This window comes from Acomys russatus, chromosome 3 (assembly GCF_903995435.1).
Source record: "Acomys russatus chromosome 3, mAcoRus1.1, whole genome shotgun sequence".
Lineage (NCBI taxonomy): Eukaryota > Metazoa > Chordata > Mammalia > Rodentia > Muridae > Acomys > Acomys russatus.
Window position 1 is genome coordinate 31,773,632 of NC_067139.1, and position 27,584 is coordinate 31,801,215.

At 43.2% G+C, this 27,584-nt stretch overlaps 2 protein-coding genes across 3 annotated transcripts in view; both read right to left on the minus strand.

The window, feature by feature from the left end:
• Window positions 1–672: 672 nt before the first annotated feature.
• Window positions 673–27,584, minus strand: part of Ptpdc1 (protein tyrosine phosphatase domain containing 1) — a 45,401-nt gene continuing 18,489 nt past the window's right edge. The window contains exons 1-9 of one of the 2 annotated variants that reach the window (XM_051170914.1): window positions 16,334–16,661; window positions 15,747–15,918; window positions 13,687–13,767; window positions 13,376–13,494; window positions 12,158–12,295; window positions 8,822–10,065; window positions 5,893–6,078; window positions 2,821–2,931; window positions 673–1,197 (exon numbers count right to left, since the gene is read on the minus strand). In XM_051170914.1, coding sequence (XP_051026871.1) covers window positions 1,078–1,197; window positions 2,821–2,931; window positions 5,893–6,078; window positions 8,822–10,065; window positions 12,158–12,295; window positions 13,376–13,494; window positions 13,687–13,767; window positions 15,747–15,918; window positions 16,334–16,559 — 2,397 coding nt within the window. In that variant the 5' untranslated portion in view covers window positions 16,560–16,661 and the 3' untranslated portion in view covers window positions 673–1,077. Of the gene's footprint in view, window positions 1,198–2,820; window positions 2,932–5,892; window positions 6,079–8,821; window positions 10,066–12,157; window positions 12,296–13,375; window positions 13,495–13,686; window positions 13,768–15,746; window positions 15,919–16,333; window positions 16,662–27,584 lie in introns of those variants that run through there. The other variant, XM_051170915.1, reaches the window with a different exon arrangement.
• LOC127211143 (ras-related protein Rab-9A-like) lies at window positions 23,038–23,739 on the minus strand. Its single transcript, XM_051170922.1, has one exon. The coding sequence runs from the start codon at window positions 23,686–23,688 to the stop codon at window positions 23,083–23,085; it is 606 nt and encodes a 201-aa protein (XP_051026879.1). The 5' UTR covers window positions 23,689–23,739; the 3' UTR covers window positions 23,038–23,082.

Here is a 27,584-nt window from a genome sequence, read left to right on the forward strand (position 1 = left end):
GGTGGGCTTATGAATGGGCAGCTTGCGGGTGGGGGGGGGGGGGGAGGGCACAGGTCAGGCAGCAACACCAGGACTCCTGGGACAGACAGTGGCTTGCCTGACTTGCTCCAGTTCTGAGCTGCCTGTGCAGAGTGGCCCTGCCAAGAGAGCAGGGCTGGCAAGGAGCCTTCCCCCAGCATTACTGTCCCTTTTGCACAGGCCCTGGAAGGACAAAGGCCTGTTCTGCTCCCCAGCAGCTGCCCACACTGCCGATTCTAATCCATTTCTCTGTACAGCAGTGAGCCAGCTCAGCAGCAGGCTGAGGAAGCAGAATAAGGCTTCTGGGTTGAGAGCTTCTCCTCCCCTGACAACCAAGGGAGACATTGTCTGGATGCCTGACAGAACAAGGCTACTATCTATAAGTACAAAATCCCAGTTACTCCAACCACTCTACTGCAGTAAACGGAATCATCGAGTCACTGAAAAATAATATACTTTGAAATCCTTTGCCACATCTGTTAAAAAAAAAAAAAAAAAGGAAAACCAAAAAGCTTCAACATCGTTTAAAGTCCTTTAAAATGTATTAGTAGCTTTCTCAGTAACAAATATAAAACAGTTTAAGACACTTGGTGACTTTCTTAGGTCCTGTTTCTTGGAGGGGGGTATATGTATGTCTTGGAGGGGGACATATAGTGAGGTTTTACTACTAAAATGATCTATTTGGTAAAAACTCCAGAAAGAGTTCTGTCAAGAAAATAACTGTTTTGGAATGAAGATTTTTTTTTTTTCCAAAATGTCAAAAGGAGTAAGGTCACAAATATAACACACTTAACATTTCAACATAACAATATTAATTCAGTAAATAAATAAAAGTGGCACTAACTTTATGGCAATTTTTCAAGACACAGCTCAAAGATATCTTATAATAAATAACTACTGCAAAAAAGAAACCATCATTTTCAGCACAAGAGACATAGCGTTGACAATGGAGTGTGGCAAGGAAGAGCAGCACAGCATGCCACATCCACACAGGAACAGAAGCGCCACACTTAGGTGGGATGGAGCCTTAGGTCAGATGCTTGTCCAGAGGAGAAAGCTTCAGGAGAGGCCAGGCCTAGGGCTGTCTTTTGCCATTTTTCTCTTTTCTTCTAATGTGTGCTTAAATATTTTCTTCAGGGTATTGTAAACCATTGGTCCATTTTCAGAATCAAAATTAACCTGGTGACGAAGAAAATTTCTATTTAAGACACTATAGCAAAAAAATTTAACCAGTTTGCAAAGAAAAGATGAATTTGGGGACAATAAAGATTTATATAAAAATACATATAGCTAAAATGCACATGATACATTTCATACACTTTAGCTGAAAGACTATGTTAGAGCTGCCAAGCACGTCAACCCCACCCTCTGAGTGAAAGCTCATTGAGTGCAGTGCCTAGGGTTTAAAACAGTCCAAGCAGCCGGCCATCAGGACAGCAGTGAAGCGAAGCTCAGGGACATGTCACTCAAGCTTTGAGGGGTCTCCTTAATAAAGGAAGCACACCCGCGGTTCCATGTCACCTTCATGAGCCCAAGGGCACCTTGGACTACAGCCTGAAGACCTGAGCACAGTGTGGCTTTCCACCTGACGCTATGCACTCCATCCTTTTATCTAATGGCTGTGGTTCTCAACCTTCATAAAACTGTGGCACTTTAATACAGTGACTCTCAACCATAAACTTATTTCATTGCTACTTCATAACTATAATTTTACTACTGTTATGGATGGTAATGTAAATATCTGATATGTGACTCCAAAGAGGTCCTGACCCACAGATTGAGAATCATTGGTCTATGGTCTTCAATTTCCTCATGTGAAAATATAAAACCCAGCTGGGTGGTGGTGGCACACGCCTTTAAACCCAGCACTCCGGAGGCAGAGACAGGTGGATCACTGTGAGTTCCAGGCCAGCCTGGTCTACAAAGAGAGTTCAGGACAGTCAAGGCTACACAGAGAAACCCTGTCTCAAAAAAAAAAAAAAAAAAAGAAAAAAAAAAGAAAAGAAAAGAAAAAGAAAAAGTAAAACCCAATACCCATCACCTTCAGATTCCTGTGCGTTTAAACGTAATCTGACCCCTGTGAGTGTTTTGTATATATAAAACCCTCAGTGAGGCCGAGGGGCCCCTCTCCTTGTTGGCAAGGCACTGCTTACACACCCGGGGCCTTTGCCATGCCTTCATTCTCTGCAGAGGAGTGACGGTGACAGAACAGAGAACCCTGCACTGTTCCCAGAGCACAGTATATCCTACTGAGAAGGAATCAGGATCCTGGGTACAGCTTCTCCCTCCACAAACTGTTCTTTTTTAGGCAAATTCTAACGAAAGAAAGGCTGCTCACTTCATCAGCTGCTCTACTTGTTTGCCAGTGTCTTGTCGATAGCATCCAGAAGCTCATAGCCAGAAATGAACAACTGCATTTCTCCCGGAAGCATGAGTATCGTATTTTTGCCGGTCCCGACCTGACAATTTTGGACACTTAACTCTGCTTAGATGATTCTTGTTTAAACCCAAGGTGGAACTGACTGGACATGCAAATGCCCCTGACTCCCATGAGGAACAGGATTTTAAAAGGCTGGCTGAACACCCAGCTGTTTCTCTTTGCTGGTGTAAAAGCTTTTGCTCCCACATTACCCTTCACCAACTTGAAGGCCAGCTTTGTCCTGATACCACCCTGGGAAACTCTACTTACCGAACACATTTGCAGTACAAGGAAGCAGCTCAAATTTTACTCAAGAAGGCAGGTGACCCCTGACTTTCAGAGGGGTGTGAGGGGTGTGGCTGGTGTGGAGGGCACAGACTCACCTTGGTGAAAGCTTTAATGGCATGTGAAAGGCAAGCTTCCTCCACCTCCACAGGAAGGGTCTGCAGGCTCACTATGCAATGCAGCACACACAGGATGGTCTGGTACTGTCCCTGTTTTGTTTTTCCCAGAAATAAAAGAAAATTAATTTAAAAATATCTCAAGAAATCAACTCAAGTAAGTGTACAGTGAGCCGCTGGCTATGACCTAGTACTCAATTTCAAAGGTTTGCTTATCAAGCACTCTGTCAAGTGTTTGCTGTACTGTATTAATACAATGTGGAAACTGTCAGGGGATTTTATCACAAAGTCTGGATCAGGGAAATCTGAAGATTGGTTTTAAACCACATGCTTCTCCTTTGTTTCCTGCTGTTCCTGGATGTAATCACTTCAGCGTGGTCGGTTGATGCTGCAGTCCAGAAGCACAGCTCAGCTGAGCTCCAGGGCAGTCAGCACCGTGTGCCCGCCTCATTGCAGATGCTACCTGCGGAGCTGGACGCATGAAGCCCCAGCAACAACTCAAACGTAAGGCGGCAGCTGGAGGCCTGAGGTGAGTAGGGGAGACCTTGTAAGAAGGGTCCACTGACTTGAATACTAGAGATCATCTACCTCAGCAAAGAAAAAAACTGCGTTACCATGAACAGTGTGTGTGTGTGTGTGTGTGTGTGTGTGTGTGTGTGAGAGAGAGAGAGAGAGAGAGAGAGAGAGAGAGAGAGAGAGAGAGAGAGAGAGAGAGAGAGAGAGAGAGAGAGACTCACTGAGATCCAGCACCAATATCTCTTCTGGTGATCTACTCTAAGAGAATAATCTGGAACACGGAGAAGCCTGTGAATGCAGATTGTCACTACAGATGGCTCGCTGTAACCCAGTGCATGAGGCTGGCCAGGAAGATCCAAGTTGAGTCCTGCACAGACACCAGCCATGAATCTTGAGCAGGCCACTCGCTCTACCTTGCCTTGTCCATAAAGGGTCCTTCTTCTCCAAGCAATCTCAAGATGGACAGAGGTGAAAGTGGAATTACTTCCCCAAGAGGCTGTCCACAGCTGCTCAACAAGATTAATCTCCTTCCTTATCTACCCCCTCCTGATTTATCTCTGATACTTGACCACTGGGAAAATATCCTAAAAAAGGGTTCTACACGCTGGAAAAACTTACCTTATGAAGGAGTACATAGGGCTGGGAAGACGGCTTAGGTAAGTAGCTTGCTATGCAAGCCTGAAAACTAGAATTCATATTTGTAGAACCCATGTAAACAGCCAGGAGGGTATGATGGGCCTGGCTGTACAGACAGCCAGGGAGGCAGCGATGAACTCCTAGAGCAAGCTGGCTAGCCAGCCTGGCCAAATATACAAGGTAGAGAGAGATGGAGGAAGACACTGGACATCAAACTTAGGTCTTCACACACATGCACAAGCATGTGCTCACATATGTAAGCAAGCAAACACAGATACACTGCTGCATGTTATATCTTGATCTCCACGCATGTGAGAGGATTGCCTGCATGTGTGTTTGTGAATGCACTGTGACAGTAGTTTGTGGGTAGACACAGTGAAGACCTGGGAACAAGGAGATGCTTACACCGCAACATAGTAGGTAACTCAAGGCCACAGCTAATGTTCTCCAAAACAAAAGCAAAGCCTATTTTGAACTAAAAACTTTGCATCCTTACGTGGCTAAAAATACTAAATTGTATAGAAGAAGCTATAATGAAAACTAATTTCCATCTCTTCCTGCATCTATAAGTATCCTTCCCTGATGGCAAAAACCAGAACCAGTTTATGGCCTCCTGATATTCTTTTCTACTTCATACATATATAAACTATATAGGTGTATACACATGTGCCTGTGCCTGTGATACACTTCCTTTTAGCCATTCTAAGGAGTGCACATTCCCATCTGCTCCTTAGTTTTCACAGATACACACTAACAGTAAGGAGAAACAAACACTTCGAAGAGAAAGGGTAGTTAGTTATAACATAACCCCATTTAAGAGACACATTATCTGAGATGCTCATCTACTTAGGAAAAAAAATCATACTTTTTTGTTTAGGTTTGGTTTTGGGGACAGAGTGTTACTATGTAGCCCTGGCTGGCCTGAAAATCACTGTGTAGATCAGGCTGTCCTCAAACTTGCAGAGATGTGCCTGCTTCTCACTCCTGAGTGCTGGGTTTAAAAGTGTGCACTACCACACCTGGCAAAACATCATACTTTAAAGCCAAAATAAAATCCAAAATACAATGACATTTACTATGTTAAGATGTATATTGAAAAGATTAAAAAGGTTGGAAGTATAACAGAGTCTCCCAGGACGCACACAGTTAAAATGATCCCTGAAAGTGTGGTTACCTCGGTCTCCCAGGGCTATAGATACCTTCCTTTGAGGGGTGGGAATCAAACCTGTGCCCTTGTACCTGCTACCCACCTACCATGACCTACCATGGCGCTACTTCCCCAGCTTGGGTTTTTGAGACAGTCTGGCTGCATACTACAAGATGTCCTTGAACCCACTATGTAGTCCAGGTTGGCTTCAACCTTGTGATCCCACCTCTACCTCCTGAGCGCTGGGATTACAAGCATGCTCTGTCGCTTCTGTGTTTTGTACATGTTTATGTTGTGTGTCTAGTTTGCTGTGTCTACAGTGATGCAGCTCAAACCCAGGGCCTTGCACACAGCAGGCTAGTCCTCCACCACCCAGCCACATCCCCAGCCCCAAGCTCTTCTCTTGGAAAACTATGAATTAGGGGAGTGGAGAGATTGCTCCGTGGTTAGAAACGTGCTGCTCTTGCAGAGGACCTGAATTTTGGTCCCAGAACCCACACCAGGTGGCTCACAAAGGCCTGTAAGTTCGGCTCCTGGGGAATCGGATGCCCTCTCCTGTCCTCTGCAAGCATTACACTCACACACAGACCATATGCACAAAATTAGGGGGGGGAAAGGAAAAGAAAAGCCACCGAATTAGAGCTACATAAAAATATTCATTACTTTGGAGGTGGATTTTTTTTTTTTTGCACATGTGTGAAGCTTATATAAAGGGCCTTAATTAAATTCATTAGCTGTTGCAATTGTCACTTTACCTTCTCCAGTAAGAACAGGGCCTCACCAGCATCTGCCTGTCTGTCAACCAGCATGTCCACATCCTCTTTGGTGATTACAGGCTCTTTCAGTTGCTCCACCCAAGACCACATCAAACTGCACAAGATGAAAGGGTCTCTCTCACCACATATCCTTTCCCAAGCTCCCTCTCGGGAATTCAGTTCTTTCTACAAAGGAAGCAGGAGAGGGCGGTGAGTACAGGGAAAGAACCATATGGGCCCTACCTGGAGGACCCACACGCTGCTGGGAGAGTGAAGGCTGGGCTGTGCCGTGCAAGCTGGACCTTCCCCAGGGCCCGCACCTCTAGGAAGGGGCACTTGGCTATCGCAGGAGCTTCCCCAAGCCCAGGCTCATCCCTGTCACAAGCAGGGCTGGCTAACTCCTGAGAGAAGAGCCACTGGAGTGTGCAGCCCTGCCTCAGATGCAGAGACCAGAAAAGTGGTTCAAGACAGCGAGTTCTGCCTTCAGCATCTGGCAAACCAAACACAACTTCAGACCGCAAATGAGGTAAAACGATAGATTAAAAATAGGGATAGATTAAAAATTAATTACAAGTTAATGTGGTATCTCAGCTAAACTTTTTAACCAAAGCTTCAAAGTACACGTACACACAGAAAACTTGCATTTAAGTTGGCACATGTGGTGTGTGTTTTTCCAAGTACCTTTTATAATCCTACAGAGCAACCAAGTGACAGCCTGAGATCTGAGAAGTTAAAACAAGTAGGAAGCTTTGTGAATGCTCCCAACTATCGGGAGATAATTTAAACATGAGTTTGATTACTTATGTGTGTGTTCCTGTATGTGCCTGTGCATGTGTGTATGCATGTGCATGCCACCAGCATGTGTGTGTGTCAACCAGAAGACAACTTTGTGGAGCTGGTTTTCTCTTATGTGGGTCCAGGAGAACAGACTCAGGCTTGGAGGCATTCATCTTCAGTGAATCATACTGCCAGCCTCATATGAGATTTTAAGACTCCATCTTAGAAAAATGAGTTAAGAAAATCTGACAGAGATCAGATTTACATGTTGGTAAATCAAAAATTTTCAATGGTAAAAAACAAAGTAGTTATTAACATCCATTTAGTCACCCAGTAAATACTTGTAGCATGTACTACAATGTGATAGAAATATAACAATTTATTTCTAACTTTCATAGCAACCTCACAGGGAAGCTACTCACGGATAAATACTAGGATGGCTACAATAATGTGTGCGCAGCTCAAAGCTTGATATGGCAGGAGGTATTCTATTAGCTTGCCTTACGCATGGCCACAGCACAAGAACCCTTCCGTGATGGGCTTCTCCTATAAATAAGCTGTACTTGGAGTTGTCTATATTTCTGCTTATCTCATATATTATCTATAGAACAGGATAGCGTTTTATTTAATCTTATGGATACATGAGGAGATAAACTGGGCAGGACAAAGACTGTCTTGGTGAAATGAGTCCTGCACCATGATGCTCACTGGAGCTTCCAAGTGAGGCAGAGACACAAGGAGAGATTGACTGCATAGACTGTACTCTCATGGCCATGGGGAGTCTCAGTCTCCTCGCCTGTGGCACTGAACTCATAAAAGTAGCAAGAAGCCTATAAAAATCCACCTGCATCTAGGAGTTACTGTGAAAAGCACACAGCATATTCACAAAAGGGCTTAGCATAGGCACACGCAGTGCCACACCATTTAATCATGTTTGTTTTATCTTTCCCCAGAGGACAACTGGCTCTTTTAATTACTCAAAGTTCTGAAATAAATCTAAGAAGGTAAGAAGGTAAAATGCTTTTATACATGGCTCCAGAAAATGCTTTTATACATGGTGCACGTCAAACCAGCCTGCCCCAAACCAAACCTTCATCTTTTGGTTGTTGTTTGAGGCAGGGTCTCTATAAAGCCCTGGCTGTCCTGGAACCCTCTATGTAGACCAGGCTGGCCTTGAACTTTCAAAGATTCGACAGTTCCTGCCTCAAGTGCTTTCATTAAAGGTATGGTCAACAGGGCCTGACCCAAACCCATCAAGTCAGCTCTCGTGGGCACTTGGCTGAGGGCCATGCAGGGCTGACCCAGGAATGGCACCATGACATTCTTAACACAAAGATCGTCTTACTTGTTAGCTCAACATATAGTATTGCATGGGAAATAGTTGCTGACTGGATGAGAGGCTTTTTGTTTTGTTTTGTTTTCAGTTTATAGTGGAGGATATAGGAAATATATTTGGAAGGAAACCAATGTGTGAGCTTCATTAGGCAAGTACTCTAATTCCCAGGGGCTTTTACTTCACCCTCTTCTCTGTGGTACACTGTAAGTTGGCATGAACTCCAAACTTCACTTCCTGCCTCTGAAGATATCCTAGCTCCACGGCTTAATGAATCGTGGAGTGTGAAAGAGTAGCAATTACTTTAATAGCATGGTCTGAAGAGATGGCCCGTGGCTAAGAGCCTGTGCCTCCAGAGGACCTGAGTTCAGTTCCCAGCACTTACATCAGACACCTAATGAATGCCTGTAATACAGCTCCAGGCACAGCAAACACTCTCTTCTGGCCTCTGAGGGTACCTACATGCTATGTACATACCCTGCCCCCAAACAAATACACATAATTAATAAAATAAAATGAATAAAATCTTTCAAGTAATCCACAGAAGAGTATGGTTGCTAATTCAGGATTTCTCTGAGTTAAAAAGTTCGAGTCAGGTCCATGCTGGGGCAGGCTCCATTGCTTCTAAGTTTCCAGGGCCCACCTTTTCTCTAGACAACAAGGTGCTCATTCCAGCTAAAGTCTGTCTCCCCACTAAAACACAGAAAAGGAGGTAAGATTTAAAAGTTCACATTCTAAGTAGGAGCCAAGAAACAGGTTTCCGAGTCCTCCTCTCAGATGTAACGGATGTACATACGTATTTAAATGAAATACAAATACCTGCCACATTTCCACTTTCCTTTGTACTTCCTCCTTTTCTACAAACTCATTTAAATTTGCCAGGGCTTTGGCTGCCAGTATTCTCCTTGCTTCAGCACTCAGTTCAGACTGCAAGCTGGCATGTGGCATTGCCTCAGACAGGTATGTGCTGTTTTGGGTTTCCTGTCTGTGTGGCAACTGTGCCTTAGGACTGGAGCCACAGTTTAGAGGGCTGCAGGGGGTCGGGCTCGCCTCATGCACAAAGCCTGGAACCCAACCACCAGGCACTTCACACTGGCAATGGGTGGTTTGCTCTGGATCCTTATGGATACTTGTAAAGTTGGGTGGCGCTGGTTCTCCAGGATTGTGCGAACAAGAGACACCCACAGAGAAGGTCCTGCTCCGCTGTACTTCCTTTGAAATGTCCTTTCTACAGAAAAGTGGTGATCCATCATCTTTGAGTCCTTCCAAGCCTCCACACTTTGACTGAGTCCAGAAAGAAAATGTGCTGTGAACCAGTGTGTCCTTATGTAAACCTAGTTCTGGCGTCGGTGGTATACAGCAGTGGCTGGTGGGCTTCTGATGCTGGAGGCCGTGGCCCTGCAGCAAATCCTGGGCAGGCACTGTCCAAGGCGTCTCCCCTTGCTCCAGGATAGCTTTGGCCCTCTTTAAGTCCGAGTCACTGTAGCTGAGCTGCCTTTTCAGTTGTGTCAGGGGCTGAAGACACTCAACATTCCTCCTCTTCCAGAGGGGGTCAAACTCAGGCTCGTTAGAAAGCATCACATCCTGATTCTCGAACACCACGGCAGTGGGGTTAAACGGGTCAGGCACATCACTGTTTTGCCTCAGTAACTCTTGATCTAGTTGCATGGTGACCATCTCAGACACAGTCTTTTCGATTTCAGCAGAGAGTTCAGGTCCTTCCAACATGCTTTGCATCACTACTGGCCTGTTCTCAGCCAAGTCAAGCAGCAGCTTGCAAACGAGGTGGATGATCTTTGGTACGTGTTTCAGAAGTCGTGCCTCATAACCATGAAGCAGGTGACGCTGGCGAATCAGGTACTGGGCTAAGGTAACAGCATGTGCTTTGGGGTCACAGCAAGAGAAAATATTACGAAGTGGAGCCAGAAACTGAGTGAATTCTCGTACACAGAGTAGCTGTCCTCTGGTTTGTATGGAATTGGGGCGTTTTGCCCGCACAAATATAATTGCCTGGTCAGCAGTCATCCTCGTTGCAAAAACTAAATAGCATGCTATTAAAACACCTAAACAGTAAAGAATATTCGTATGAGAAAAGGCTCATTTACATATCAGTCTTTGATGATTTGAAATTTGAATATTGTTAAGAAATCATATTAACACAAGCACATTTGAAGGACAGTAATAATAGCTGTTTTTGCTGTTTTTTCATACAGGATCTCGTGTATCCTAGGCTGGCCTCAAACTATGTATACAGGCAAGGATGACCTTAAACTCGTGATCCTCTTGCCTCTCCCTTCCAACTGCTAGCATTATAAGTGTATACTACCAGGCTGGCTGATTTTATGTAGTACTGGGTATCAAACCGAGGGCTTGACGTATGCTTGGCAAGCACCCTATCTCCTGAGCTCAAGCATTTATGACTGCAAAGACTTTAACATGTCTTTGCGGCAGTTCCTTCACGTGACTGAGTCAGCTTTACACCCAGAAATGAGCTAGACACAGCTGGCAGGTAAAGGAGTGCTGGCGTGAGGAGGGCTGTAACAAGTGAGCTAAGATCTGGTCTAGCTATTCCCCTCCCGCCCAACTCAGGCATAGGACACCAGATCTTGATGTGTGTCCCAAGTCAACAGGTCTTGACATTTTCACCTAACTCACAGCTCGCTCTGTGCCGGAACTCCCTGGGCTGTCGTCTCTATCGTGCACTGCCAGGACATTCTAATGCCGAGCCCTCTCCTAGGCTGGGGAGGTTTGCTTTGGGGCTAATCTACATTCCTAGCATACGTCTCTGCCTGACAGTTCCTCCACACTATGCCTACACTAACCTGTGCTTTTCCCCAGACCATGATGGAACTCCCTTACATAAGCAAGTAGCATTAACAATGTCAGCTGCAACAGAATAATGACTGTTATTTTCAGTAGCTACTTATTGGCAAGAATTCATAATCAATTAATTATAATACAATAGCTAACAAGCCTTAATGTAAGAGGCAAGCCAAAGACATCCCACACAACATAAACTGTAGACATTTAGTATGCATGATAATCAGAACCTCTGAGAAGCGCCTTCCTCCGGTTTTCTGTGAATACAATATAGCTTCCTCATGAGGACAGAGCAGGTCTTTAGTATAAAGATAAACATCTGCAGAGGCATAACATGCAATGTCCAGGAACAAAGACGTTTTGTCTCTATCCTAAGAGTTACCAATACTTACATGGGTTGAATACTAGCCTAGGATGATCCAAGGCAGGCAGGAAATCCCACGGCAGGGGAGATACACTGGTTTCGTCTGAGTGAATCACGTAACAGTGAAACCATCGACCCCATACCCTTTATTTTTGCTACCAGCAGCAATGTAATGAAGTTTGCTGAGTGTTTATAAAAACCGCTGACTTTTAGACAGAACTGTACATGCAGACGGTCTCCTTCAAGTATACAGTCCTTATACATGCCAAAGTAGACAGCACATGAAAGATGGAGCCAGTCAGCCACGGATGTAAGGTTGACCTGCCGCTCACTAAATGTAGCAGATTACTTAATTTTCTTAAGCTGCGGTCTATCTAACTCCTACTGTTGCCAACAACTTCAAAGGTAGCAAATGTAAAATACTTAAAACACAAAAGGTGGACAGTGCTTGCTATTTTAGTTGTTCTTTGAGTTCAGAAAAATATTTTGGGGGCTGAAGAGATGGCTGGGTGGCTGAGAGCACAGGCTGCTCTTGCACAAGATTCCCAGGTGCTACAGGGTAGACACACGGTCTGTGGCTCCAGTCCGGGGGAATCTGACAACCTTTTCTGACCTCAATGGGCACCAGGCATGCACTTGGTGTACAGACACATGTGCAGGCAAACGTTCAGAGACATAACATAAAAATCAACCTTTAAGAGATATAATATTTTAAAAATACCATTTATTAAAATGAAGTGTTCCACTTAAATAAGTAGTTTAAGAAATGCTTAAACACAATGAGTTTTCAGCTCTAAATTATTCAGAAATACTCTTATCAGTACATGGTTATAATACAGGCTTAAAAGACTTCAAATATCTTTTATTTCTCTAATTTCAAAACTTTGTAATGATTCTAAAAATATCTTTAAATTATGAAATCTTATTCCTACATTTTTAATTATGCCCACAAGACTAAATCTAGAATTCACCTGTTCGCCCAAGCCCTGCGTGGCAGTGGACAGCTACTTTTCCTTCCTGTAGGGCAAATGTCATCACCTTTACCATATCTAAGATGGCAGTGAGGGATGCCACACCATAATCCTTCCACCCGAAGTTGTAGAAATAAACTAGACAGTGAAAGAAAAAAGAAAAGCAAAATTAATATGCATAAAAATACTTGCAAGGACAGTTGAGAAAATTATTTTCAAGACACGGAGACTTCACTGGATAAGCAAGCTAATACTAGAGGCTTTCTTTTTGTGTTTTGGGGACAGGGTCTCACAGTGTAACACTGGTCGGCCTGGAGCTTGATGGTCAAACTACGATTGTCTTGAACCCACAGGGATCTGCCTGCCCCTGCTTTTCTAATGCTGGGATTAAAGGTGTGAGCTGCAATGCCTATCTAACAGGATTTTTATATTTCTAGCAAGTAGTAAATTTAACTTAACATTTTTTTTACAAGCACATTAATTATTAGCTAGTGCATTTTCTGCTGAAACTCAGCTGGAAAAACTATAATAATAGAGTTAAAAATTAAGATGGAGGCAAATAACATGTATTCTTATTTAAGAACAGAAGTTCTCTAGAAGGCTAATAAATGGATAGATACATACACACACACACACACATATATAGTACACACACACACACACACACACACACACACACACACATGCTTATAGTTTTCTACTTAGGGTGGAAAAAGTTAGACAAATAAGCCTCTTAATAACACGTTCCCAGACCACATGCTCATCCTCCTCAGCCTGTTTGAACAGCCATGCTGAGTAGGCTCCTATGATGCGCTCTGGGCTGGCCATGAGGACATGTTCTTGGGAAGCCAGAAGTTATTCAACTTCCAATCCTCATTGGAATCTCTAAGCTATGTGGTATCAGACAAGTTGATAACTCTAAGCCTAAGCTATCTCACACAATTGCTGTAAGGACAAAATGAGGTCTCACGTCTGACATGGTGCAGGCACTGACTGACAGGAAGCCTCTTTACTTCAGGGTCTCCTCCCAGCCTCTCTTTTAGAGGAAAAAAGAAACCCTGCACTCACAACAGCAACATCAAAGAAAGGTGGCGTCATTTAAAGTCAAACTGGAAGCCCCACTACTATACAGATTCTACTAATAAGTATTACCCTTTTTAACCTAGCAGCCTGGAAGACTGTTTCAGAGTGGGATAATTCAGGGTGGGGAGAACTTACTGCCAGCCTCCATGAATGCTTCAGGAAGGTACGTGAAACCACTTTCTTGTTCCAGAGAGTTCCCACAGCTGGCGTGCTCACCAGGACGCTGCAGGTTGATTATTGTTTTTATGCCACGGCTTCAAAGAAAAAGAGCAACCAGTTAGAAGGACCTGGAGTTGTCAACAACCAGATTTTAGCATTAGTAACATTATTAATTGCTCTCAAGCTTTTCTTTGAAATCAGCTCTTCACCGCCTGTATTTAACTGAAGCCAGTTAGAGAAAAGCATGCTGACTTTGCTCACGGCAGCTGTGGAGACGTAGTCCTTACCTGAGGAACTGCTCGATGATGTGGTACTTCTCCAGCAGCTCGGAGGATGGACGAGCCATGGCCAGGATGTTGTCAGTGACCCTGAGGATGGGCAGGGGACGACTGAGAAGGACATGACTCACGACACTCCACATTATATTTTTTCTTCTATGATTTCAACAACGTCTATATTTGTACGTAAATCTAGCTTCAATTCTGTATCACAATTGGAACTCTGAGAAACCTTGTAGCTTCCTAAATCCCTGGGAAAAAAAATTCTAGGACCTTAGTTATTTATGGATTCTGACAAAATGTCTCCAAGGATTTTTAGGTCCTAGTGGACATAAAAGGGAACTTCACCTTGTGACAAAGTGGTCAGTCACCTAAATGGAGGACAAGTAGGAGGCTGGTACTGGACAGCAGTTACCTGGAGTGTGAGATGGGGTAGTAATATTGGGGTCGTAGGGTAGGGGTGAGAACTCAATATGATGTGTATGCACAGTAATCTTTAGCACAAATCCTGGACTGTGGCTATAACTAAAAGCTGAGGTGCTGGAATTTAGCAAAGAAAGAGGTGGGGGTGGGGTCCAGAGTCAATTGTGCCTTACTTCAAATGTTGTATTGTTTTTCTGCTTTCTGTGAAGCAAATTAATTAATTTCTCTGGACTACCAATAAAATAGCATTAACAACTCACAAGGCTTTATGAAAATAAGTGATAATTTGAAAGCACAGCAAAGTGCCTTGTCTTACAATCAAACCAATGTTTATGAATGAATCAACGAACAAAGTAGAATGAGTCAATGAACAGCTGGCCATAAAAAGCCATAAAAAGTCTTGTTAGCCCTCCAGCTTTATTCTGTTTTGTTATCAGGAAGCTAGTTAAGGATATGTAAGGTAGTCTATTGCAAGTTGTGGCTCATATGAATCTCAGAGTAACAGAGCCATGGGACTGGCAGATCAGGATACAAAAGACACAGCTTTCTCGGGAGCAATGTGTAAAACTTAACACGGACTCCCAAAGGCTTGAGATGCCAAACTCACCAGTTGTGAGATGGAGCCTTATGTGAGAGCAGCACAGACAGTGTATAAGCAAAGTGTTCATGGAGCCATGATACATTAGACATTTGCTTGTCTGCTCCTCCTACCATTAGTGTCAGACATATACAGAAAAAGACTGGGCCTCAGGCTGTGTCACCACAGGTATATTATGTAGAGTCAGCAAGTCAAACAAGGTGGTCAACAAACATCTGCCCTTACAATGGATTCTTGCTGTATACAATAATTCACAAGCACAACTCTTTTAAACAGTAAGTTCTTCTAAGTGTGTTTCAGATATGACTTTGTTTTTGAGTTTTTTGAGAGAGGGTCTCGCTGTGCAGTCCTGGCTGTCCTGGACTCACTGTGCAGACAAGGCTGGCTTTGCACCCACAGAGCTCTGCATGCCTCTGCTCCCTGAGTGCTGGGATTAAAGGCATGCACTGCCATGCCCAGCTCAAATACAACTTGATTATCAGTATTTTCCAGATCACAAATACGTACCTGACTACCTCATTGTTACTAAGTATGCTTAAGTATACTTAAGAATAGAGTTAATTGCATTTATATACTAGAAACAATGCCATCATCTTATGGGTTGCCTGCTCAACTGACAGCCCATGCTGTGCTACTTCAGTCAAGAAAGACTAGAGTATATTTCATAATAACATACAAATGATGTGAATGCTGACCTGTAAAAATCTGAGGATTACACTTGGACCACGTAATTTCTTCAAACTTATAAGTGTACATTTTTACTATTTCTAGCAATTTCTGAAATTTAAGAACTATCTAGTTATCCATCAACTTAAGATACTTCATACAGATCATTTGACTTAATGTAAAAGCTTTGGGCTTAAATATTTTCATCTTGCAAATGAGAAACTAAGATGGAGTAAACCAATATCCCACAGCTTGCTTATTGACAAACCCAGGGAAGTGTGTGAGATCCCCGAATTCAAGGCCCGTGTCTCCCCCACATTGCCTGCCTGCTTTCTGCTTCTTTCACCCTCCACAGCTGTGCCAGGTCCTCAGCCACACTTACCAGGATGAGTAAACCCCCTTGATGGCTTGCTCCTGCTCACTCCAGCGGGCTGGGTTCTCGTACTTACATGCTCTCCCACCACACGCCATGGAACACGCCATGTGTCCAGGGATGACATGCCGCAAACGTTCTCCCACCTTTGTGTATTTTGGTGTTGGGCGTCCTGAATTTTCTAGAATATACAAGGAGGTAAGGGTCAAGATTCTATCCTCCCGGTGGTATGGTAATCTGGGAAACAGTTTCATCCTACTTTAGCATTGTGTCTGAGCTGTGTAAAACCCTTCCCCTAAGACTTAAAAAAGCTTTCACATACAATAATTTCTACATATTATATTGATGAGAAGACAATGCAAAAGCTCATCTTTTTCAAGAGGGCAATTTTGTCCAAAAGTACACTTACAACAATAAATTACACAAACCATTCCATCATTTTATCTCCTCCTACATATCCATTCATCTTAGCATACGCAGAGTATAAAGCATAAACAGAATTAACAGTCAACATTCTAAAAGTACAGACGCAACCACAGGCTATTCACACTCCTTACACTTAGATAAAAAGGGTAGAAACTGTAACAGAGTTTTACTTTTTCTCTCTTGGAAAGTTGGATTCCCATCTGTACGGCTGACAGAGGACACAGCCACCATCACCTGGAGAGAAGATGAGGACAGCAGCTTGGTGGCAGAGCCAGAGCCACGCCTGGCTTGCTGTAGCCTCAGGACAGGGTCGGAAGTGGAGTGCCGGCGGCCCTGCAGAAAGGCACTGAGGAAGTGCACAGCCGAGGGCCTCCGGGACGGGTCCTGCGCCTGCATGGCACTGGCTCCGGACAGGCAATAAGAGTTGGAGGCAGGCAGAAGCCAGCTCTGGCTTGCTCAGTGAGGAGCTACACTGAGACACAGGCATCGTTCTGTATGATCTAAGAGCTTTTCAGGATAGGCTGACTCGTTTCCATAGTGACCAACAAAGAAACTACTGATTCCCACTTAGATCTGAGCAGGCAAAAATCCTACACGCACGGACTGTGTTCTGGACAAATTGTTCAAATACTGGGAAGAATAATATGCATTTAAAGTAGATTGTTCTTAAATCTAGATTATTTTGTTTCTCAAATGCACTTAAAGATCTGACTCCTCAAAGAATCACTTCTGAAATACTGAAATGAATTTTTAAATGTTTTATGTACAACATGCCTTTTATACATATAAAAAAGTTTAAATTTTGTTATGCTTTTCTCACAGCTGGTCTCCAGGTATTTTAGAAGAAAATCCTTCTACTTTTTTTTGGAACAGGATAGAAAAAAAGTTTATTGTAATACAGAGGTATATGCTAAATCCGACAACATTCAATTTTTCAGAAATTGTAGTTCTTGACAGAACTACTAAAGAAACACTTGGATGAAACAAATAAAGACAGTTTAGAGCTAAGTAGACAGTTTCATTTTTTTTACTCTCAGAAATGAAAACCTGATTCTTCGTTATACGCTGTTGGAAACAACTTGGTTGTGAGTGAGAGTAACCCCCAGCAGCTGTGCCTTTCCAAAGTTCAAAACTGTAATTTCTGCCTCTCGTTGCTATGGGAGAAAAACAGCTTCTAAGTCTCAGTGGAGGCATTTGAATAAAATGCACTAAAGTATCACATTTTTAAAGGAACTGGGTGAGGGGGAGGCGGCAGTTTGAGAATAAAGGATATAAAGAAAACAGAAATCCAACCACTGTAATGCACTTATTGTCCGCCTCCTCTCTCATTAATGTCAGGCTGTGCCCGCGCTTTCTCTCCTGTGCTCGCTGCACAAATGGTATTTCCGTGGCGTGCGGATGGAAACATAACTGCTGCTATAGACCAGGCTCTGATCTATGCTTTTAACATTCCACCCTCACGTCCCTGGCATCGTGTACTTTTGTGAAACAAGGCAGAGACAGAGAAGCCTAATTTGATGCTCCAATTGCTGCTTTATCTGTAGATCATACAGAATGGAAAAGGCTTCCCACCCTCCCCGCCCCAATCAGAAAGCAGTTACTCTGCCTGAAAAATGACCCGAGAAATACCCTGGACAAGGCCTACTTGACACTTAGAATCAACCATATAGGGCAGTTCCATAAGGGCTTACATGAGAGGAAAGCATAGAAGATACTGGAAGAAAGCAAGGAGGGACCTGAAGGCAGGAGGCCCTCAGAGCTGTGCTTGCTACTCTGGTGACAGAGAGTCTTGAGGAGACTTCTGAGCAAGTCCCTGGATTCTGAGTAGACAGCACACAGTCTGACAGAGACAAGTGTGGGAAGCTCACTGTGGCCTGAAAAGGATGGGAGCTGAGGATGGGGGACACTTCAAGGGATGGACTGCTGTGGGAGTCCAGCTCAAGTGACCAGCAGATCTGTCAGCTGGTTCACACAAAACCCATGTACAGGTGGTGTGAGAAACACGCAAGCTCTGTTGCGGGAAGGAGGTGCCAGTCAGTGAGTGATTGAAGAAAATGGGCGCTGACGGATGTCTACTGAGGAACTAACAAGTGGCTCTGCTCCAAATTGTACTAAAATCCAGAGTAATCTGCTGCGAGGAACTTACTGGGACTAAACTCAGGAAGGCATGGCTTATGCATCACCTCAAAAGTAATTTCTGCAACTCACACTCAAATGGTTCAAGAAACAAAACCTTCTTTGTGTTGTACTTGCAACTTCATCTTGAGATTACTTCAAGATGAAAACAAATCCTCTGAAAGACATTACACAACTGAAACTCAAGGGTCTGTGTTATGTACTGCTCAGCAAATAGAAACTGCAGAGTCTACTTTAAATGGGTCGTCAGAGACCTCAGCAAGAGCAATTCTCAGTGGACGCCAGAGGAAGAGGCCTAGCTGACGGGAGGTTAGACAAGCAGCAGAGATGGCTGAGACAGTCAGCAGGGTCTGATAGGGACGTAGCTGTGACAGGAAGAGAGGGCCTGGAAGAATTATAGCTGAGAGGTCTAGAAACAATCACATGTAGTAGGAATGTGAGGAGCAAAAAGGTTTAGTTAAAATTAGGAAAGTCTGGCCTGGACAGATGGCTCAGTGGTTAAGAACACTGATTGTTCTTCCAGAGGACCCAAGTTCAAATCCCAGCACTTACATGGCAGCTGGCAACTGTCTTTAGCTCCAGAATCTGACATCCTCACACAGACATACATGCAGGCAAACCACAAGTGCGTATAAAATAATTTTAAAAATTAGTAAAGCCTTGGAGAAGTTGTCTTTAGATATTTGAAAACATTTCAGGTCCAAGGAATGTTTTTGGAGGAGGTGGAGGAGGAGGGATTAGAATTAGTGCTGAGAGCAAAACAGATTTGACCCATCAGCAGCAAACATTTGGAACCAACAGCTGAATAGTTGCTAGTTACCTTGTAGGAAGTGAGTCTCCTATCACACAAGAGAAAAACTAAGCTGGAAAGTGAGTGTGACCATCAGGCTTTCCTGTCATATGGGTTTGTCTGAACAGGAAACAGCCCTTGCTGAAGCCCTCAACTCAGAAAAGAATGCCCAGTCCTTGGAGTGCTAGGCCTACCTGGGATGCTTGGGATGTGAACCACCTACTGGATCAAAGTGGAACAGGCCAAGTACTCACTTGGCATTGCTTAACTGCCGTGTTCTCATCGAGAGAATGTATAATTTTGCATTTTGTAAATTTTCTCCTGAAGTATTACTCTAAGCTTGGTTCTGCCTAGCTGTGAAAAGGTGGTAGACACAAAGGCTCTTAGCTGAAACTGTGGCAAAGCATCTGCTACCTCCACATTCTTATGAACTGGCCGTGGTAGGAGTCCAGAGGCAGAGGCACAGGATGGTCCTGTGGATTATATTTGATATTGTTTTCCTGCTTTTTCTTGTAGCATGTCTTCTTTTTCTAACAGTAGCATGTTTGGAAGTGGAGAGAGGGGAGAGATGGGAGCTAACCCAGTGTCCTGTGATTTTATGTTTATGAAGAGAAGGAAACTGAACACGTTTTTCTGTGTGCTTATTTGGACAATGCATTGTCAGGGGAGGAAAAATCAGGTTAGTTGTTAGAAGTTAGTGAGGATGTGACGGGAGTGTTGGTTCTTGTGACCTGCACATAAATTCTAATAATGAAGATGAGGGATGCTCGAGAATGAACATGCTTTGTAAGTGGTAACTGCTGAAGATTCGCTTGGTAAAAACCCCCTCACCTATTAAGTATCTGTAGAAAACATGACCCTTCAAAAAATTACTCTTGTACTAAAATATTTCCATGTTATACAAGACATGAAATGGAAACCAAAATAGTGCTCTGATTCTGTCACCTAAGAACATGGCTCTGGGGCTAATGCTTGTATGTGGCAAAAGGCATGGACCAGCATTTCTGCTGTCCTTTGTTGAAAGGACTGCCACTGCCATTTTGAAGTCTGGCTACGTTGGTTGAAAATCACTTGAGAGCTGGGAGTATGGTTGAGTGGCAGAGCGTTTGCCTAACATACTTGAGGTCCTGAGTCCACTCCCCACACAGTCAAGTACAACAGGCAGAGACGGCTCAGCAGGTACTGGTACTTGCCACACCAGGCCTAATGACCTCAGAACTATCACTGCTCAAGCTTACGTAGAGATTGAGCATAGAGATACAGCACAGCGAGACAGTCTCACACACCAAAGGGATCTAGACTCCCATAGCAAGGTGCAAACAACGAAGGGAAGCAGCCTGGCACCAAGAGTTGTGAAAGACGAGAAAGTAAGCCATGGTAAAACCACTATCATCTCAGTAGAGCTGTGTTTCCTGGGCCTCAGGCTACTGTGAGGCTTCAAACTATGGACAAAACAAACTCCACAGATAAGGTCAACTCTCAAAGAAGCTAGCACCTAGGGCAGTAAAATAGGGAGAGACAGGAGAGTCTGGGGTTCAAGGTCATTATTGGCTGCACAGGAAATTGAAAACCAGCTTGGGCTATGTCAGAGTCTAAAAAAAAAAAAAAAAAAAGGAATGGTAATGGCCTCAGATAAGGGTTATCAATAAAGACACAGAAAGGAAGTAACATTAGCAAATAGAAATTCAGAAGTGCAGAAGTACAGAAACAACAAAATATATGCGCTAGTGGAACTCAGCAGCAGACAAAAACCCGGAAGCTGGAGCACTGGATGACAGGAATTACATACATGGAAGAACAGAGAGAAGAAGGGATGAAGGAAAGTGAATGAAGCCTCCGTAAAATGTGGTCAGTAATAAGTGTACCAGCATATATGTGAAGACTGTACCCGGAGAGGAGAGAAAGGAAGGGAAAAACACGCGAGTGAAACATCCCCGATGCCATCAAGAACAAGAATGAACACACTGAAGGGCTCAGTGGGCTGCGGACACATGGCTCCACACCCAGACACAGGTCTGGAAGACATCTTATGATCAATACTTTCTCCTAACCTACAAGAAAACCCCCAATAAAACTAACACCTAAGTTTTTTTTTTTTTTTTTTTTAAAAACGAGGAACAATGGAAGTCTCAAAATAGAGGGACACATATTCAAATTGCTGAAAATAAAACACTTAAATTAAAAATCTTATAATATCATCTTTCAAAAATGAATTAGAAATACAAGCATTCTCATATAAAAACAGAATTTGTTGTGTGGCAGGCCCATTTAGGAGGTCCTAGAAGTTCTTTGTGTTAAAAGCAAGTTACCCAGGACAATAATAAGACCTACAAGAATTAAGGGACACTGGTAAATTACAAAAGTTAGTGAGATATAAAAGACAAATCACATCATATAGTATAAATGTTTATTTTTCCTATTTGGGGGTTACTTTTAGAAAACTATACAAGTTGGGCATGGTGGCACATGCCTTTAATCCCAGCACTAGGGAGGCAGAGGCTGGAGGATCTTTTTGAGTTCAAGGCCAGCCTGGTCTACAGAGTGAGTTCCAGGACAGCCAAGGCTACACAAAGAAACCGGGTCTTGGAAAAAAAAAAAAAAAAGAACCACACAAAACACACACGCATGTAACTGTGTTCATTGTTGGTCATACAATGGAGAAATGTGATTTATGTTAAGAACAAAAGCAGCAGGTAGGAGCAGAAATTATACCAAAATAATTACATGACACCAGATAATTCAAAACTGATAAGGAAATAAATGAGCAAAAAGAAAAGGTGAATATAACATACTAGAGTCCAGAAGAACTCTTACAACAGACACAAGTCAACAATACAAAGCCAGTAATAACCCAACTCCAAAATGGACCCGGAGTCGCATAGGCACTCCTCCTGGGAGAGAGAGGAGTAACCACAGGAGCTCAAAAAGACATCAGCACCACTAGTCAGAAGGGAAATGCAAATCAAAAGCACTTATTTGGTGGCTATAATTCTTCAAAATGTGAAACATGCAGTTACCACATGAAGTCTCAATTCCTCTCCAAGGTTTATGCCTAAGAACAGCAGAAAAAATACACCACAGAACAGTATGTCTGCAAATATGCATAGCAACGTTTACTCATAGCAGCCAAAGCAGAAGCAACCCGTGTCCTTCACCCCAAGCGGATTATCAAACTGTGTTATATCCATATAGTAGAATATTACTTAGTAGCAAAAAGAATAAAGTGCTATTTTGCTTAAATGAGATTGAAGACTGACAGTATTTTTAAATGCAGATACATGAGGCATTATTTCATTTATCCTAAATGCAAAAATCTATTGGCAAATCTCTAGGGATAGAAACATTAGTGATGGATACCAGGGACCTAGGAGATGGAGGACTGGGAAGTGCTTTCTGGTTACTACAAGATGGTCTGATGGAATGTTCTGGATTAACATAGTGCTGAATATTGTCCAGCTTTATATTTATAATAACATCCAGTGACTTCTTTAAAAGGGTGAAGCTTTGATATGTAAATTCTATAATAGTAATTTTTTGCATTAGATTTTAATCTTTAATAGTATTGCTGTAGGAATTTACTTCCCTGGACCAAGAAGAGAATACTAATTACATAAAAATATACACATATAAAAGTAATTCTCCATTTTCTTGTAGGGGAAAAACAATCTAAGTGTAACTCTAGAATAGTCAAGATTTTTGTTTGAATTACAATTTAATTCAATTCTGGGTCATCTTATTAGCGCTAACATTTTAAATTAAAGAAGCATTAGACAACCATTACAATTTATAAATGTAAGGTGCCATTATTGAGTAAATAGATACCTCCAGAGTGAATGTATCCCTTCTCCCACCAACTAAAGAGAGCAATATTCGTTAGTTGAATTTTATTAGTAGATGAACCCTGCTGCAAATACTAATTTTCCTCACACTCCTTGTGTGTGTGAGATGTGCATACATGTGTGTAAAAATGCACCAACCATCTCTTTAATGCCATCAACAGCAGGAGGAGTTTGGCTTGGGCTTTCGGTGAAGATGGACCGTGTCTGTCTGAATCAGATGATCTGACTTATCTTCCGTAGCCGTAACTCTTGGAACTGCCTCCTCAAAGGCAGCTGCTACATTGGTGGAATCTTCTGCACTTGTTTCAAAGTAAGGACAGTCGCCGTTGTCCTTGCACCAGGCTTGGGCTTCTTCTGTAGACACCTGCCGTTCATTTACATCAATCTTGTTGCCCAAAATCACAAAAGGAAAGGTTTCGGGCTCTTCCACATCTGCATAATATATGAATTCCTTCTTCCAGTTGTTTAAATTCTGGAAGCTTTGTGAATCATGGACACTAAAAGTAAGCAGGTGACAGTCAGAACCTCTGTAAAACGGTGTCCTCAGGGTTCGGAACCGCTCTTGACCAGCTGTGTCCCAAATCTGCATGGTAACAAAATGTCCATCCACCTCCAAATCTTTATTTAAAAATTCCACACCTATTGTGTGGAAGAGCTGAGTATCAAATTTATTGGGAACATATCTGTTCATAAGAGAACTCTTGCCAACTCCACCATCTCCAAGAAGAATTGTTTTAAAAAGAGACGATTTTCCTGCCATTGTTAATAGTGTAAGTTTTTATTTCAGAATCCTTAGAAGTTCAGTTCATCATTATCTCCATTCCCTGGAACCTCAGCAAGTCAGCAGAAAAAATGACCACCAGCCAATCCAATGCCTTGATCACCTCTCCCATGAGAGCCTTCAGGCACATGGGGCCCTTGAAACCACACACAGGGTGTCCCAGGAGCTGTTTGCTAGCCTGCCTGGGCAGAAAGAGGGCCAGAGACTCGGCAGTGTCTAGAGCGATAACCAGCTCAAGCTCAAACAGCTAGAGACTTGGGCCAAAGGACCAATATGGCTCTATAATAGTAATTTTTAATAGCAAGTAATCTGAATAGGAATTTTTTCTAAAATATACAGAAAATATCAATAGATGAAAAATATTCATCACCATCAGTCCTTAGGAAAATGTTTATAAAAACCACAATGAGGTATCTCTTTATACCTTTTAGGATGGCTACAACTGAATAGTCAGGCAAGCTCTAAGTGCTCATGATGACAGACAGGGAGCCCACCCTCACTGCTGGTGGGAATATACAATGGAACAAATACTTTGGAAAACAGTCTGGCGGCTTCTTAAATGATTAAACAAAGTGACCAGATGAACCAGCCTTTGACTCCTACTTATAAAGCTAAGTGAAGGATAACACAGTATACACACAGCCATGTACAGAGTTAGTACAACAGCCAAAACGTGGGAATAACTCACTCATCAACTGATCATTTAAAATACGGAATTATCTCTGCAACTGAAGGCCAGAATTATTAACACATGTAGCACAAATGAACTTTAAAAGTCATCAACCCAAGTGAAAATTAGTAAATCACTAGACCACACACTGTATGGATAACGCTACAATTCTCCTGGAGCAGGGTCTTAGGGTCTACACTTAATTTGCAGCAGCAAGTCCTAATGGGACCCTGATGCACAGCTAGTCAATACTAGGCTTACCAACCCCTCCCTATCTGTTCCTCAGCTAAGCCTTCATTCTCACCTAGCATGAAGGAAACTAAAGAAAGCGGTACAAGTTATGGCTAGTGAGCACTCTGGTCTCAGTGTGGCCTAGTGGGGAGACAAACCTGCACATTCCCCTGTTAAAAACAAGATTGAGCAATGAAGCATGAAACGAGACTAGTTCACACTGCTGCCTTCAGTGTTGAGGGAGCCGAGGGAGCCTGAGTCTCTCCACCCTACCTTCCATCAATGAGAAGAAAGGACGTGTGACATATGGGTTCCCATTCCGATCCCCTGGAGTTAGTGGGATCCAGTGGGGAGCTGAAATCCCAGCTCTACTTGGTATCCATGACAAAAGGGCGGGAGGTGGGAAAATTACCATTACACTTCTCATCTCTTTCTTCTCTTGAGACTCACAGGGTACAGCAGAGAAGTGAGGTTCACCCACAACCGGAACAAAGCAGATGAGTCACCTCCCATCTACCGTAGAGAGCAGTGGGTCCTAGATCACCATTTCACTGCAACCTGACCATGCAAGGCACTGCTCCCTTCTACCAGGAAGGTGTCAACAGAGTAGTGGAAGCTGCCCTCCTGTGCCACCCACATGCCACAGGGCTGGATGCATAGTAGTCTGCCAGCGGGAGCCTGGACAGACACACCTCACTTGAATCTGTAGCTGACTACTCATAAGGAGGCTGCCTGCTAAGTAAGAAAAAACAGAAAGCAGGGTCCAAAAATCTGTCATAAATCATTTGTCACACCAAGAATTAAGAAAATCACAACTTGACTGAGAAGAACTTGATCAGCAGATGTGTAACCCTGAAATTATTCAATTAGGGCTATAATTACAATGTGCCTTGGCACTAATTTTTTAAAAGAACTGGAAGCTTAGAATGTTCTCTGAACAAAAAAGAACTGAACTGGAAATCAGCAAAACTCTAACAACTTTGAGATTAAACACCAAAGGTATAAATTAATTTGTGGGCTAAAGAGAAAGTCTCAAAGGAAAGCAACATAACATACAGGATTGAACGAAAATGAGAACGGAACATACTGAATTGCATGGGATGGTAATGAAGGAAGTTTACTCCGCTTTAAAGAAGAAAGGTCTCCAATCAACAACCCAAGCTCCAAAGCCAGTCACTAGGAAGGTATGAGGGAAAAACAAAACCGAAAACACAAAGCAAGCATTAGAAGGGCAAGAATAAGGGCATAAGGTTTTTTAAAAAAATAAAATGGGAAAATAGTGGCAGCTTTCAACTGGCTCCATGAAAAAATTAACGCAACTGATAAACTTCAGAAAAGCTGACACAACTATAAAAACAAAAAGACACACGTGGAAGGAGCACTCTCTTCAATCCGGCACTCGTTCACGTTCGTCCAGCCTTCTGACACTGTGACTCAATGTCGTACAAAAATTCACAGTTCAAAAACTGTGTAGTCAAGTTACGACACACACACACACACACACACACACACACACACACACACGCACACGAACACACACATACACACACATTTACAATGTTGTGTTGGGCCACGTTCTTAGCTATTCTTGGCTACATTTAGCCTGTGAGTCATGGGCTGGAAACACCTGAAAGAATAATATGGAACTCATAAGAACAACTTTATGCTCATCCATCTGCCAACTTAGGAGAAATGCACAATTTCCTAAAGACTGCTTAAGACTTTTAAAAAGACTGTTAAAAGCCAACACATAACATGAGAAGACCCGGATAGTCCTATAGAAGTAAAGAACCTACTTCATAAATAAAAAGATTTAAAAAAAAATATCTCCAGGCTTACATGACTATTGGCGAATGCTGCCAAACATGTACAGAAACTAGAGTACTAATCTCACACAACAACCCTAACCCGAGGACATAGCAGGGGCATATATCCAATCTCCTTGTATAATGCTAGGGCTTTTCGGATACAAGTATCGGTCCTCAACATCTTAATTTGAAATACATCATCAAAGAGAAAATCCACTAGGCAGCCCTAAGCCAGGGCTATCCAGCAGCGTTCAGAGCTAGGGTGGGGAGAGTTGTGGCCTGAGTGGTTATAGTGCTGTGTAGGAAAAAACAATTACAATTTTGAAAGGTTAAGAAAAATCTTCTCCAGTATATCACAAAGGTCTCTCTGCCTGGGGCACCTGGGAACGCGTAGAGGGCTTTTGGTGTCCCTCACAGCTGGGATGGCTGGTATAGCAGCTGACACCCTAGGCTCTCTCCTGTGTAATGAGTTTACCCTATCTCAAAGCTAACAGAACCTGGCCAGAGAAAAAAAATGCTAGGAAGTAAGCCAGATAAAGGAAGGAAGAAGGAAGCAGGCTTGTGTGGCTGCTGCCTGGGGTAGTCCTGAGGGGAGGAGTCTACACAGGAAGCTCAGGGAGCAGTCACTGCATTTGGTTTGGTTTTTGTGTTTGTTTGTTTGTTTTTTTTTTAAGCACTACTAAGACCAAGGAAATTACCCGGTAAGAGGACTGGCACACAAGCATCCATCCACTAATGGTAGTTACCAGTATTAGCTCCTCTAAAACCAGCCGCAGCAGGCAGATGGAAGGTCTACAAGGCTAGGAACTCAGCCGTGTGGGAAACACTGTTCCTCTTGCCGTGAGAGAGGCCCTCCTAGAGTGGACAGGGTCCAGTAAGAACACAACAAGCTGAGAGGTGGTTGCTCCAGCGAACACTGAAGGCAACAGCTGTAGCCCTAGCTCCCTCCTCTACTTTCTAGTCCACAGTTAGAAGAAATCCTGCAGTGTCTCTTATCCAACAGCACTGCAGTGAACTCGTATGTTAGAACACCCCACAAGAGTACTGCCAAGAAAACGCTCAACGTCTCTCTGCCTATCACTCCAGGCCACCGAGCCATGGTGTGGTTGGGATAGTAAGTGTCCCTCACAGACCCCTATGTTCAGAGCTTGGTTATCAGTCTGTGG